General features: G+C 49.6%; 1 protein-coding gene across 1 annotated transcript; it reads right to left on the reverse strand.

Moving 5' to 3' along the window:
• Positions 1-632: 632 nt before the first annotated feature.
• On the reverse strand, positions 633-11,888 carry Cdc25b (cell division cycle 25B). Its single transcript, XM_051183352.1, has 16 exons — positions 11,456-11,888; positions 10,625-10,737; positions 9,775-9,826; positions 7,726-7,767; positions 7,548-7,584; positions 7,184-7,306; positions 6,971-7,093; positions 6,429-6,563; positions 5,952-6,032; positions 5,690-5,863; positions 5,385-5,477; positions 4,881-4,943; positions 4,586-4,684; positions 4,259-4,392; positions 2,147-2,258; positions 633-1,996 (listed from the first exon to the last, which is right to left on the reverse strand). Exons 1-16 carry the CDS (start codon positions 11,653-11,655, stop codon positions 1,856-1,858), a joined length of 1,722 nt encoding a protein of 573 aa, XP_051039309.1. The 5' UTR covers positions 11,656-11,888; the 3' UTR covers positions 633-1,855.
• Between the last annotated feature and the right edge of the window lie 3,709 nt (positions 11,889-15,597).

Below are 15,597 nucleotides of genomic sequence, written 5' to 3' on the forward strand. Positions count from 1 at the left end.
TTACCTACTTCACAACAAGCCCTATGAAAAGTGAGAACCATACATGATGTGTGTGCATTCTGAATTACTACCTCCTACCCTCCCAGACTACTGGGAACCAACCCCAAGGCCTCATGCAGCCCAGCAATGTTCTATCACTGAGCCATGCCTGTGTGTGTGCACTCTCAATAAACAAACAAAACAAAACAAAAAAACCCTACAATCATGCCAGCCATCGGTGGTGCAACCTTGATCGAATCCCAGCACTCAGCAGACAGAGGCAGGCTGATCTCTTGTGAGTTCAAGACCAGCCTGGTCTACAGAGTGAGTTCCAGGACAGGCTCCAAAGCAATACAGAGAAACACTGTTCATATTTATGGGTTATTTGTTCAGGTATTCAAAAAAGGATTTCCAGTTCAGGAACTACTGATGATTCTTTGAGGTGCGATGAGGTCACTTACTTCAGGCTTGAAGAAGGGTGAGCTCAGGAGAGCTTGGGTTGTTAAGTGAAAATAAGAGGACCACTCTCCTCCATTTCAAAAGCATGAGAACTCCAGAGGAGAACATGAGACACAGTCCCTTCTCCAGAAACCCTTTCCTCCTCTACTGGTCTGTCCTCACCCGGATCCTATCACCCGTGCATAACAAACAGATTATTCAACTTGCTCAGTGTTTTATTGAACCAAGGCCCTAACAGAGGACTCACAGGGGCTTTCCAGCATGACCTTCCCATATGTAGATTCTGAGCCCAGAGGTTGCTTGGTTTTGTTATTTAGCTGCTTCCATGACAATGTTCCTTTAATATTTCCAAACGCTAAGTGTAAAGACTTTGCTCACACACACATACATACACTCCTGCCATATGCATCATGCTCACCAAAATCCTTCCACCCAGTTTGTGTGCATACATGTGTGCAAGGCACTGTACATCCATGACTACCCAGACTCCTGTCCATCTACAACAGGCCCAGACTCAGTCACTAGTACAGCAACACAGAAAACAACAAAACAAAACAAAAAGACACACATACACTAAGAGGTTTTCTGGACCAGACATGGTAAGGACTCAAGGGAAGAAAGGGAAGGAGAAGACAGGGTCAAAAGGGAAGCTCAGTGACTGTCCTGCTCAGCAGCAAGCCCTGACCAGTGAGGCTCTAGAGTTCACAGCAGCAGGGAGGGGACTCCCAGAAGCTCCTGAAGCAGGCCTTTGCCCTTGCCTTGGGGGCATTAAAGGAGAAGGTCCCTTTCTGGGCTAACAAAAGCCAGGTCTACTGAGTAAGGGCTATTTGAATCTCTAACCCCCAGATGTATGAGGGAGCCTACTCAGCTGTCAGTGTGTCCTGAAACAGGCTAAGTCAGACAAACAAAAATAAAAGCTGCAGATAAGACAACAGGAAAAAGTAAGCGCTTATGTTTTCGATGAAGGTGCTGTGCAAAGGCCAGGAGAAGAAAGCAAACAGCCTGTGCAGAAGCAGGGGTAGCATGCGGCTCCCAGACCACCCAAGGAGCTACTGCGCTCATTCTAAAGGGCTGAGGGTCTCTCCACAAAGGGGGCTTTCTGAACACAGGAAGACAAATCGTTAATACAAACAAGGAAAAAGGACTGTAAAAGGCTCCCATGAACACAAAGCACTTCCTCCTGGCTGGTGTCCACCCATCAGGCTGGGCTCTTCAAGATGAGACTGGCACCAAGATATGGAAAATTAGTGGAGTAAGACAGGAGAATCAAGAACAGGGACAGACAAGATGTAACACCACACCATTCCCCCAACACCCAATAATAGCACCTGAGGCCTGTAGCAAGTAGGTGGCCTTATAGGCCCATGGGACCCACTGGCTACCAGACCCCATGAGGTAAGGGTGGCAGCAGGACTCATCACTGGTCTTGCAGCCTGCTACAGAGTTCCCTCCGGCTCCGCTCCCCAGCCCAGCTGCGTGTCTTGAGGCGGAAGGTCCTCAGCTCATCCCTGAAGGCCTCGTGGTTCATGGGCCGGTAGTTCTGGGGCTCACAAAAGTTCTAAAGGAGGATGGGAAGATGAAAAGAATCCATCAGTTTGGGAGAAAGAGTAGGTTGTGCAGGGAGGGGCAAGCCTTTCCCTCTTTGGCCTACAGCCTGGCTGGACCCTGTCCCATGTCAGGAGAGCTGTGGCCACCCCACTCATGGTACCGGATGCTGTGGGAAGAATTCCTTGTAGCCGCCTTTGAGGATATACATCTCAGGGTAGTACAGGCTGGGGTAGTCGTTAGCTGCGCGGTCCCGTTCCCTGACGAACCGGCACCTGGAGCAGCGTGGGAAGGGGTTCAAGGCAGGAGACATGTCAGAATGAGATCTATGCCTTGTACATGCTGCTTTGGGGGCCTCCAAGGGCACAGGCTTCAGAGCACAGGAATGTCATCTACTAGGTTAGACTGGCTACTAGGTAAGAGAGAGTGGGGTGAAGACAGAGGTAAATCAGGAGTGGCTACTGTTTCTGGAAGGCAGTTGCATAAGTTAGAGCACTCTATGACATGTACCAGGAAAGAGGAAGCAAGAGAGGTGACCAATGAACACAATAAAAGTCCACTCAGAGACTCCCCTGGTGGCACAAGCCTATAATCTTAGACACATAGGATTCTGAGGGATTGCAGGTTCAAAACCTTCCTGAATTACAAAAAGAGCTTAAGGCCAGCCTGGACATTAGAGGAAGACCCTGTCTCAAAACAAAGGGTAGGGCTGGGAGGTGGCTCAGTGGGTAAGAGCACCTGCTGAGTAAATGTAAACCTGAGGACCTGAGTTCAAATCCCTGAACAACAAAAAGCCTATAACCCTAGCATTAGGGGTGTATAGGGTAAAAATAGGAGGATCAGTTGGAGTTAGACTGAAGGTCACAAGCCTTCAAGGTTTCTCAAGTTCTGTGAGAAACCCTGTCTCAAGGAAATAAAGTAGAGAGTATACAGCAGGATGTGTAATGCCCTATTATGGCCTTCTTCATGCATGTACTTACATGTATATATGTATGTACCACATGCATGTATACCACACAAAGGCACTCATATATATATGTGTGTGTGTGTGTGTGTGTGTGTGTGTATATACACACACACACACACACACACACATACACACACGATCAATGGCTAAAAAGAGTGCTTAGCAGTTAAGATCACTTGATGCTCTTACAAAGAATCTAGCACCTTAGTTCCCAGCACCCGCATGGTGGCCCACAACCATATTATACCTCCAGTCCCAGGGGATCCAATGCCCTCTTCTGGGCATGTAAGCATGCATACAGTGTACAGACATATATGCAGGCAAAATGCTTTCTTATAAAAGTTCTAAATCTAATTACAAATGTTAAAAAACAAAACTAAACTTCTTTAAGTGGGGGAGGGGGCGGTGAGATGGTTCAGTGAGTAAAGGCCGCACAACCATGGGCTTCATTCCTGAAACTCATGTAAACATGGAAGGAAAGAATTGATTCCATAAAGCCGGCCTCTGAGCTCCACATGAACACTATGTACATATGCCTCTATACAACATACATGTTCACGATAATTTAAATAAAAAGTAAAGGGAGGTGTGGGGTAGCCCTCCCCGGTAGAGGTCTTCCCTAGTGTATGTGATGACCTGGCTCAGTCACTAGGACAGCAACACAGGAAAAAACCACACATGCTCCAGAGTCTCCTGGACCAGATGTGGTAAGGACTCAAGGGAAGAAAGGGAAGGAGGCAGAGGATTCAACAGTGAAGCTCAGTGACTGACTGTCCACTGTCGGGCAGGGACCAAGTGCTGGGACCCCAGAGGACAGGGGAAGACAGCAGAGAGGAGGCCCCTGTATAGAGAATGGCAGACACAGATTCCAGCCACTAAGAAGCTACTTACTAGCTACCAGATGGAGCTGGTGACCACCCTGGACCAGGAGGCAAGAGAATGGATAACCAGAAAAGATCACTAATGGAGGAACAGAGGGGAGACAGGGGAAGGAAGGCTGAGGGCCCCGGTGGTAACCAGCATGGGAACAGGATACTAAATGCCTGAGTGTCGCTGGGAATGTGGCTTAGAACAGGGTCCTCAGATTTTAAGGACACTGATAGACTTGGCATCAGCTTTTGTTGGGGTGCAGCAATGGATGAAGGGTTGTCTGATGAGGTGGGTGGAAAGAAGGCAATAGGAAAAGGTGCTTTCCATAGCAGGAGAGCGAGGCCATTTCTAAACTATCAGAGGCAGCAAGAGGCTCTAGCACTCAGTTCTGGGCAGAGGCGGGCACTAGCTGAGCAGTAAGACAGCGCTAGGACTCACATGCGGGGCCCGCGCTCAGATGAGAATTCACAGTGGAAAATAAGGATGATTCTCTTGTCCAGGCTGCAAGGCTTGATGGGGTGCTGTAGCAGGAAGGTCTCGACATCCCGTTCCAGGGGCAAGTTCACAGCATTCTGTTAGAGCATCTGGCGGTCAAGCCGCAGCCTGCCTGCTCCTGGCCCCTTCTCTTTTAGTTCCCAGGCAAGTAACCCCACCTCTTGCTGGGAGGAAACCACCCCCACCCACGAGAAACACTCCACGGAAGGTCATTCATCCTCTCGGCAAGGAATCCAAATGGAGGGTCTGACCTTACCAGCAGCATCTCACCTTGATATGTCCGCCTTCATACTCATAGGGGTATCTGCAGTCCACAATTACAAATTTCTCCACCATGTTGCTGAACTTGCCTGTCAACAGGGCCACCATCTGCAGGAGGCCATCAGGGTTGGGGCCAGCAGGTGAGGTGAGTAGCCAAGGTTTTCGAGGGAAAACCTTCTTGTGATGGTCTGTGCATGCAGCCCACTCCCAGGGGAGGACAAGAGTCAAAAAAAAAAAAAAAAAAAAAAAAAAAAAAAAAAAGGTGGTCCCCAATGCACCTGAAGAGTGGCTCAACCCTGCTTACAGTTTCTGGTGAGATATACTTGAGGTCTTGATGTTTGCCATCCACAGTCTGCAGGAGGAAAGCCTGCAAGAAAAGGATGAGTCACTCGGGAAAATAACAGGCAGTGAGACAAGAAGACTGGAAAGGACAGAGACAACTCCTGCTTCAACCTTCAGATTCAGCTCTGAGTGCAACCTCTGGGTCCCCACACCCAGGAAACAACCTGGGGGGGGGGATAAAAACACAAAGGAGGAGCGCTAGGCCTTCTGGCTTTCTGCTCTGGGATGCAGAAACCAAGAGGTCAGGAAGGAGATTGCATTCCAGAGACTCATTTGGAAATGTTTTCAATGAGATATGTCAGATGCTTGGACAGATTTGAGGCGGCACCAGGAGAAGGGGAGCCAGAGGGAAGGGTCTGCATGAGAACAAGAAGGAAAAGATACAAGAGAGAAAGCGGGGGGGGGGGGGGGAGGCCTCTGGGGACAGGGCGGCAGATAACAGAAGTCCTGAGTCCTGGGACGCTACCTTAGAGTAATCTCCGATCAGTCCACGGTGGTCACTGTCCAGGATGCTTTCAATCTCATGACACAGGGACTTTGAGCGGAAGACACGGGCCTTCTGGAAGGCAAGGCAGATGGAGGCCAGGTCAGGGTTGAGACTGCCTCTCAGTGTCATTTGTCTGAGGCCCTCTTTCCCTGCCACATAAACAAGTACCTGCACACTACCCCTTGCTATACCTTTGTCCAAGAGAGCACACCCCAGACCATCTTCAGCCCAAATGTATCCCCAGGTGAGCAGTTATAACCCAGACCCAGGAGGAAGAAACTAACAGGTTCTTCAGGCTCTTGCTCCTCCAGGGGTGTCACACTCTTCCTGCGCTTGCTCTGGACAGGCGTGTCCTTGTCCTGGGGCCGCTCTAGCCTCTTGAGGATGGGCCGGATCACACTGCATGGCATGGAGGGAGAGCGGAAGAGCCGCTGGCACTTGCTGAACATGATGAGATCCTGACAAGGGTAACACAGGAGGAGTTAGAATGCACAGTCCCTCGACCCCACATCCCTAAGCTCTGAGGGGGGCACTACTGAGCCTCACCTGTTCCTCTTCCTTATCCATCTTTTTGACGAGTGGGGCACTAATGAGGTTCTCCATGCCTGGGGGGACCACATCATCATCCTAAGGTCAAATCAGCAAGGACACAATCACAAATGCAAGCACGGAATGAGCCTCACAGTCTTCCCTTGCCTACTCTCCCAGAAACGCTGGGCTGTCCCCAGCCCTGCTGACTCCTCTACCTATGGCAGTCCCCCAGACCTAAAGAGCCGTAGGGACCCACCTGCTGCTGGGGCTTGCCCTGAGCCAGGAGAAGTACCTTCATCATGCCCAGCCTCCATTCCTCTGTAGCACCAGCCCACCTGGTCGTCTCTGATTGGCAATATCAGGCTGTTACTCAGTTCCCTCAAATTCTTCTGACATTGGGGTAAGGCCGTAGTCTTGCTGAAGTCAAAGGTCTCCTTTCCTGGGCTAGCTGAATGGGGAGCAATAGGGGCCTTGTGGGCCAAAGCTGTTTACCTTCAAATCACTCTCCAGGATGTCCACAAACCCATCATCATCTTCAGATGCCCTTTCAACAGGAGTCAACGAAGAGGAAGATTGGGCCGTAGGGCTCAGATCCTCTACTTCCATCTTCCGTTCAGGGGTAAGACACTGTCCAAATGACAAACACTGACTACTCAGAGGAGGGAATCTTCCAGCCCTTCTGAGCATAAGCCTCTAGGACCTGGGGGTGAGGGTGGGGAAGTCTAGACCACTCTTTTCTTCTCTTAATGTCCCTCTAGCATTTTTAACCTTTGTTTGATGGATATGGGTGTTCCGCCTGCACATATCTCTGTGCGCCATGTGCCAGCAGTGTCCACAGAGGCCAGAAGAGGATATCAGGTCCTCTGGGACTGGAGTTATAGCGGGTTGTGAGCTGCCATGTGTGTGCTGGGAATTGAATCAGGTCCTCTGAAAGAGCAACCAGTGCTCTTAACCACTGCGCCATCTCTCCAGCCACCACCTCTCCCCGTGATATTTCTTGAGGGCCCTACAGGGAGCCAGTTCTCCTCATGTACCATTAAGTCAGGGGCTGAGCTTGGCCTTTGGGCAAAGGCCTCTCTGCGGCTGGCCCGCTCAGCCAGGGCTTGGGCAGGGCTGGGATGAGTGGACTTCCATGGCATCTTGAAGATGTATCCATCCTGTGGGCAAGATTGGAGAGGAAACATCAGGATAACCCAGTGTACCCTTCTCTCCCTGGACCTCTTCCATCCTTGTCTCTGGAAGCGCACATTCTCTTTGTCCTCCCCGGGGCTGTCGGCAGCTCTGTAGCCTGCTTCATTTTTCTTCCGGTTGTACAGTGCTTGGGAGTTGGTGATGTTCTGTAGCACAGGGCTGTGGTCCAGCAGCCTTACCTAGGGTCAGACAGGGCAGTAACTGCTAAAGGCTGCACTCCTACTATCACCCAGGCCCTCCCTACCTTCTGCTACCCTGTTCCAACTCCCCAGACCACTCAGCCATCAGATGCAACCCCATCTCCCCCAACCAGTTCAGGGATGCCTGGCTACTTCAAGCACACCCTCCAAGAGGTGCCCCTAGGATGTCCATGCTAGCTAGGATGCCTAAGCTTCCTGTCAGGCCTTGGAGGACACTCACTGGCAAGGATCGGAAGCGTTTTATGGTAAACTGCTCACTGCAAAAGAAAGAAGGACAGTTCAGAGCTGGGAAAATGGGGGGGGGGGTCAGTGACTTAAAGCAGGCAGGGTCTCCTTGCACCCAAGCCATCTACATTGCAGGAGGCAGCAAGAAGTAGAGAAGGGTAGAAAGCACTCACTTTTGAATGACCCGACTGGCTGCCTGAATGGCCTGTTCAAACCTAGGAGAGAGAAGTAACCCATTTTTCTCTGTAGCCAACATCTACCTCAAGCACCAGGCCCCAGCCCATCCCCAAAGGGCCAGCAATGAGAACAAGGACAAGGGCCTGTGGTCAGGCTAGGGGAAGGAGAGAGTAGGAAAAAAGCCCACCATTGGTGCAACCAGGTATCATGGATGAAGGAACTGAGGCAGCCTGGGATTGATTTTAAAGGCTGCCTTGAATGGAAGCAGGCCTAGAGAAAGGCAGCGATGGAGACAGCTGGGGCAGGTCACAGGGTCATTAAGACATCACCAAGGCAACAGTCTCGCCAGCCTGCACCAGCTAGCATAGGCCTTCCACCTGTATGCAAATTACATTAGTGGGGCCATATGGCCGCCATGAAAGGCACTGATCCATACCACAACAATAGGCTGAAGGCACCCTGTAATGTGGGTGACTCTGGGGTGGATGCCAACAAGGCCAGGTTTCCCTTTCTACTAGGAGAAACTGGCCTGGCTCTCTCCAGGACAGGGGGCCCCAGCTTTAGTATTTTTCTGGATCAGCCCAGAAGAAACTCCTAGTGACAAATATACGGGTTACATCCTCTCCTCCCTCCTATGGAATTTTCTAAGACCCAACCTCTTTTCTACCCCCTCCTTCTGTCTTAGAAGAGGCCAGCCGGCAAAGAATTCCAACAGATGTTCCTTTTGAGGCTGAGGCATTGGTTTCTGCATACAGCCCTGCCTGCCTTACACTATGTTGCTGGAGACCACCTGTCCAGTGGAACATGCTTACACACACACACACACACACACACACACACACACACTTCTTTATGAGAAACTAAATCGTCAAAAGCAAGTGCAGGCCCCTTAGAGGGGTCTGTGTGCAATCAACCTGGCATCATTTGTAGCTGGGCATTAAGGGTGAGAGATCTGTGTTGTCACTAAAAACCAAGCTACACTCCTCCCATCCCCACCCAATTCTTGTTTCCTGTTTGTGAGTAAACCCTGAGCTCAGCACAGTCTGATCAAAGGCATCAGGAGGAAGTAGTAACTGCCACCCTAAACCAAAAGCTCTAGCTGGCAGTGCTCAGCTGTCCTTCCTAATGCCTGACAGCTACTCCAGCAGCTGGATGGGGACAGGTGTGCTCTAGATGGCACAATTTGTGCCTATAGGCAAGGAAGTGGTATCTGCCCAGAGCAAAGACCAGCTTTCTCTCCCAACTCCCTATTGCAAAGGGCCTGGTCAAAGGTTGGCTAGGAGAGTCAAGTGTCAAAGCCAGTCAAGCCAGTATGCAGTCACTACTTTTGTTTGGTCTAGGTTTTGAGATGTGGCCGTGCTATGTTGCTCAAATTGGCCTTGAACTCTTCCTGCCTTAGCTTTCTGAGAATTTGGGATTACAGATAATGGACCAACACATCCATCAGGACAGTATGTTTTAAGTTGGAAAAACATTTCACATGTATAAAAATGTGGACAAACAAAAAAGAAAAATGGGACATTAGGTTTGTACTTCTGAATGACAATGCTAGCTGGAGCCAGTTATCAGAGTATACTTTCCCCAGAGGCCATTGTCCCTATGACCTCTGGTCTTGAACCTACTCTCACCTGGTTTCTATGATTGTGGGCTCTTCTTCAAACAGGAAGCCAGTTCTCAAGGCTTGGGGATCCAGCCCTGAGGGATCTGCCTTACTTTTTGATTTCCCTATGAGAATGCAGAATCCTGGGGGCTTGAGAGATGGCCCAGTGACTAGGAACACTTGTCACTTTTGCAGAGGCCTTGAGTTCAGTACCTAGCACTCACACAGAGCAACTCACAACAACCTGGAGCCCCAGTTCCAAGGGATCCAAAGCCCTCTTCTAGCCTCTCCAGGCCCAAACATGCACATGCACATATCCCCATGTGGAGAAACACACAACACATAAACACATAATTAAAAAACACATCTTAAAAAAAAGAAAGAAAAAAAGATTCCCAAGGGCAGGTGCCAACTCCTCAGTGGGAAGCCTCCCTTCTCTACTCACGCATGCTCTGCCTTCTGTGGGTCCATAGGACTGGGGGAATCCATGCAGAGACCTGGTGGGACAGAGCACCTTCCCTGCTTACCTTTTCCCAAGAAAGGAAAAAGAAACCTCTTCCTATTTGACATCAAGGCATACATACTTTAAGAAATGAAACAAAACCTACTCATGGAACCTGAGCATAGGACACTGACCCCCAAAGAAGCCAGGGTTACATTATCTATTTACTGTGGAACTGTCTCTACACAGTTGCTTTAGTTTTTGTTTTGAGACAGGGTTCCTCTGTGTAAACCTCCCTGGCTGTCCCGAAACTCACTTTGTAGACCAGGCAGGCCTTGAACTCACAGAGATCTGTCTGCCTCTGCTTCCCGAGTGTGCTGGGATTAAAAGCCTGAGTCACTACCACCCAGCCTCAACACAGTTTTTTAAAAGAGCAATGATTTCTAAGCACTTTTTGTAGGATGATTTAAAATGACTTGAAAAAGATAGGGACTTTCTAAGGAGAAAAGTGACAGACTAAGAGAATGTTTCACAAGGACGAACTTTTGGTGGTAGTAAGTGCCTTGTGGGTGGAGCTCTAGTTTAGTGGCTTCATCACTAGGGAGTAGGTAAGATAGTATTATTTCCTACCAAGGGCCAGACTTCCCCCAAGCTCCCCAGTTAAGGTTGGGTGTGGTAAGACCCACCAGAGGTGTGCTTTCTTTTCAGCTTTGAAGGCAAGATAGGAGAAGATTCTGGACCCACCCATCTGTGGAAAGGATGTTTATCTGATGGGCCAAGAAGTTAGCAGGCCCAGGCAGTTCCCTGATCTCTTCTGACATTAGAGGACCTCACCAAGGACCCTGGGCCTTACCTGCATCAGAAGATTCCGAGGATTCGGATGACAGGGAGGTACGCCTGGACAGAGATAGGCCCACCAGCCTGTTTTGGAATGACAGATTTCCTTCTTGAGTCTTTGGGGTCTCACTAGGAAGGATGAATAGGCACAGAAAAGGAGATGAATGAACGCTGGGTTTAGAAGTTGGTTGGTCCATGTTCCTATGTATTCCCTAGCTATGAAGGACCCACCCATTACTGAGAAATGATCACATCCTAGGACTATCCTGTATCTCAGGTCAAGCTCTTCATTCTACAGAGGCCCTAGAGGGTCTTCTCTGGATTTACTGGTTCAGGAAAGACCCTGCTAAGGGGCCAGAAGAGATGAACCAGGGAGAAGAGTGAGGAAGGAGTGTGGACAGGAGGTAGCAGGGAATTTCTGTAGAGCCTTTCCCTGCTCTTCATTCACATCCCCGTCTATCCATGCATTTTCCTGGAGGCAAAGACCAAGACCTGGGTCTCTACCAAGCTTGGGATCCCACAGGCACGTTTGGGGAGCTCTGCCAGTTTTAGTCAGTTTAAGTCTTAGGGGAGTTGGAGAGATGCAGCAGGGTGCATGCTTTGTATGACCCACTCCTATGCCAATTTCAATGATACTCTGCCTAAGGCACAGTGAGGGAGCAGGAGGGTGAATGATTCTTAGCTGGTCACCTGGAGGATGTAAGTCCCATAACTTCTGACTCGGCACCCTTGTGCCAGGTCCCTGAAGCAGGGGTAAAGGCGTTCGTGCTCAGCATTCCTAGGCTCTGGTGTCTATCCAGTCGGGGCTCCTCATCCCACCACACCCAGTGCTCATGGAACATCCTACCTGCCGAGCCCAGCGAGGTCATGCATGGTCTGGGTAAGACTGGTAACCGGAGAGGAGGAAGCCGCGCGCTCCGGAGACCCCAGGAAGCCATCAGACTCCAACCCGAAGCCTGAGAGGTGGCGCGGCCGCTGAACGCCACCAAGCTCGAGGTCAGGAATGAGAGCCAAGCCTGGCGTAGACTTCTGCTGGTGCACCTCCATCGTGGTGGGGTGGGCAAAGGCTAGCTACAGGGCCACAAGCACGAGGGCGAGCAGACGCTGATCCAGCTGGCTCGGCTCCGAGAGCGAGCCTGGGGTGAGGGGAAGGAGGGAGGGAAAGAAGGGAGGAAGAGCAATGGGCCTGGGAGTGAGGAGAGGGATGCAGGGAGGAAGGGAGGGAAGGACGCTGAGCTGGGCAGCTGCCACCTCCACCTCCTTATATATTCGAAAAATAACAGCGGCAGCGCCGCCAGACGCCACCAATGGGGGCGCCGGTTCCGGGAGGGCGGGACTGAGGGCGGGCTCTTGTGGTTGGGGCTGAGGCTGGACCAGCTAACTCTGTCCGCCAGGCTTCTTAGGGTGACTCAGGGAGTTGGGTTAACCCGGTGCCCCACACATACTCTCTGCTCCTTCTGACACGAAGAGCCTGCTCTCCAGGATTCTGCCTTCCTGGGACGCTGTTTGGAGGTACACACCCCCAGAGGGAGTAACCACCCCCAAGGGTAGCCTCGTACGGACCCCTCGACGTTTACCGTCACGCACGGTCAACGGCAATGAACCCTGCGAAGCTCTGCCTCAGCTCCAAGTGTGCGGTGCGATCTGCGTTTCCTGCCCGTTTACAGACCGGGACGTTGAGAAGTTCCTTGACTCGTTTAAGGCCAGGGGTTTGTTTGAGTGGCGGAGACAGAGACGCTCCCTCCCGGGCTCCTGTGATCCTGCAGCCTCCCTTCCGCGCTGCTGGGCGCGATCGCTGCAGGCGGCGCTTCGGGCTCGCGCCTCTTTGCGCTACAGAGCGGCGCTGCGGGTTTCAGGGGCTCCCACTTTAGACCGGAGCCCAATACTCTCCAGTAATCCCTGAGAACGTTTAGATTTAGGCTTGGGTTTCTGCTGCACCAGAGAACACAGGGGGGAAAAAAATCTCACACCCACTTAAGGTTTGGCTAATTTGGTGTTAATAGCACCGTATTTAGTGTTTCTTTGAAGGTGGAAGAGGCTGAATTTGCTATTAGTTTACAATGAGCGTCTTCTAATGATCTAATCACCTTCCAGCCAGGTCTGTTTTCCTGGAATGAGTTGGTAAGGACTAAGTGAGCAGTTGGGAACTTTTTCAAATTCGTTCTCCCTCAGGAAGGCGTGGCTTCTGGGCTGGTCATTGGGGTACAGTACAGGATTTAGGAGTTCTGCCTTTGCTGTTTAAGCCACCACCCCAGGCTGACTAGGTAGGGGTGGCAAACAGGGCGACCAAGGGTAGGGATGGGGTCCAAGAGGTTCAGCTGTGTGCGAAGGAAGAGGGCACTAGACACACCTGAGTAGAGGGAGTGACCAAAGTAGGAACAATGGCCTTTCTCATTTTCCCCAGCTCCTGTGCTATGCCAAGAACTATATACTATTAGGTAGTTAGGACCTGTTCCGGTCATAGGTCAAGCTCCAGCCCTCCAGTCCCCTGTCCTGCCCTTAGGGCCCAGGAGAAAAATGTGGTCGTCCCACTCACTCCCCCTGTCTGGTCCACCCCCACCATATGACATAAGCCCTTCTAGGTGAGAAAGGAGCCCTGCTGTGTTGATTTTGAAAGAAACCCCACAGCTGGAGGTGCTCCTTGTCCCCAGGGGAGGGGAAGGAGCCCAGGGGGGTCCTTCCAGGTTCACATATCAACTCACTTCTGAACTTGGTGTTGCCATTTAGGTCATAGACTATGTACTCAACTAAAACAACAAAACTAGTCCCTAAAGATCAGTGAGAAGATTTGCTCTTGTTGAAGTTAAGGAGGGAAGTGTCTCATTATGTAGACCTGACTGGCCTGGAGTTCTCTAGAGCAAGCTGGCTTCAAATTCATGGTGACCACCCTGCTTTTGCCTTCTGAGTGCTGGGATTACAGGTGTGAGTCAGCACTATCGACATACTAAAATATTTGCAACCTGCAGAGTAAGACGACTTCCCACATGGCATCATTTTTAGAGGCTTTTTAAAAATCAAGCTATTTTATTGTCTTATGTGTGTGGATGCTTTTGCCTATCTGTGCACTATCTGTCTGCCTGGTGCCCTGAAAGACAGAAAAAGGAATCAGATACCCTGAAACAGAAGGTTGTGAACTGCCATGTAGGTGCTGGGAATCAAACCTAGGTCCTTTGGAAGAACAGCCAGTGTTCTTAACTTCTAAGACATCTCTCCAGGACCCTTTTAGAAACTTCTCTGTTTCCCTGATTGGTCCACCCACTCCCCTCACCACATACACCTTTGTTCATGGCTTATGACTGTTAAGCTTATGTTCCACCACAAGTTCAGACAAAGGAGAATATCAGATGATACAAAAGGCAGTCCCCTCCCCCAGAGGATGCTTTTTTTCTTGTATTGTCTCCTGAAGATGATTCATACTGCCCAAAGGAAACACGGATGACTGCCACAGAGTTAAACATTTCCTAGTAGCCACATTCAAAAAGCAAAAGGGAAGCTGGCCTTGGTTGTGTTCTGTAAACTTATGGCGAGGGAGGGGACTGAGGAATGAGGATCACCGAGAGTCTGAGGCTAGCCTGGGCTGTAGAGTCAGACCCTGTCTCAAAAAACAAAAAAGCAAACAAACAAACAAAAAAACAAGAAAACCCTGAAACTACCAACAACAAAAAAAGTAAAAAGGGGCATGAGGTGTGTCTCAGTGGGAGACCCTTTGCCTAGGCCTGGCTTCTGGAATCAGTTCCTAACACAGCAAAAAATATAAATATATAAATAAATACAGTAAAATATGCAATTTTATTTGTATACTTTTAGTATTGTAGTTAATGTCATATATTAAAACTTTTATTGTGATAGTTTTTTGTCAACTAGACACAAGCTAGAGTCACCTGGGAAGAGGAAACTCAATTAAGAAAATCCCTCCATCAGACTGGCCTTTAGACAAGTCTGTGGGTATTTTCTTGATTAATGATTGATGTGGGAGGGCCCAGCCTGCTGTGGATGATGCCACCCTGGGCTGGTGGTCCTGAGTTGTATGTGTAGAGGGGCTGGAGAGATATGTCAGTGGTTAAAGAGCACTGGCTACTTTCCCAGAAGACACAGGTTTGATTCCCACTATGTATATGGCAGCTCACAACTGTCTATAACTCCCATTCCAGGGGACCCACACCGTCTTCTGACCTCTGCAGACAACTAGGCATGGTGCAGATGTACATGTGATCAAAGCATTCATACATGAGATGGATTGAATAAGATGGCACAGCTAAGCTTATATATTGAAATGCTTAGGAATGGCACTGTTTATTGGAGTAGGCATGGCCTTGTTGGAGGAATGGGCTTTGAGGTTTCAAAAGCCCAAGTCCAGCCTAATGACTCCCTCTCTCTTCCTGCTGCTGGTAGAGCTCCTAGCTACTTCTGCACCATGTTTGCCTGATGCCACCATGCTCCATGGTAGTGGACTAAACCTCTGAAATTGCAAGCAAGTCCCAGTTAAATGTGTTTCTTTATAAGGGTTGCCATGGTCATGGTGTCTCTTCACAGCAAGAGAATATTAGCTAAGACAATACACATAAAAAGGAAATCTAAGTAAGCAAACAAAAAGCAATATTTGTGGCTTGTGAGGCTAAGACTGGAGAATTATAAAGAGTGAACTACATACTGAGCCTCTAACTCCAAAAACAAAAACAAAACCAGAAGTGGTGGTGGCAAATAACTTTAATTCCAGCACTCAGATTTCTGTGAGTTCAAGGCCAGCCTGGTTTACACAGAGCCAGACCTGTCTCAAGCAAAACAAAACAAAACAAACCACAAAAACAACCAACAAAACCCAAACCGGCAGCAACAAAATATGTATGGGTAAATACCTAAAAAATATTCTTTGATTATAGGTGGATCACACATATAATCCTAACACTTGGGAGGTAGAGGCACAAGAACCAGGAGTTTAAATGCATCCTCAACTATATACCTAGTTCAAGGCCAGCAAAAACAACAAAA

The sequence above is a fragment of the Phodopus roborovskii genome, unplaced genomic scaffold (assembly GCF_943737965.1).
Source record: "Phodopus roborovskii unplaced genomic scaffold, PHOROB, whole genome shotgun sequence".
Lineage (NCBI taxonomy): Eukaryota > Metazoa > Chordata > Mammalia > Rodentia > Cricetidae > Phodopus > Phodopus roborovskii.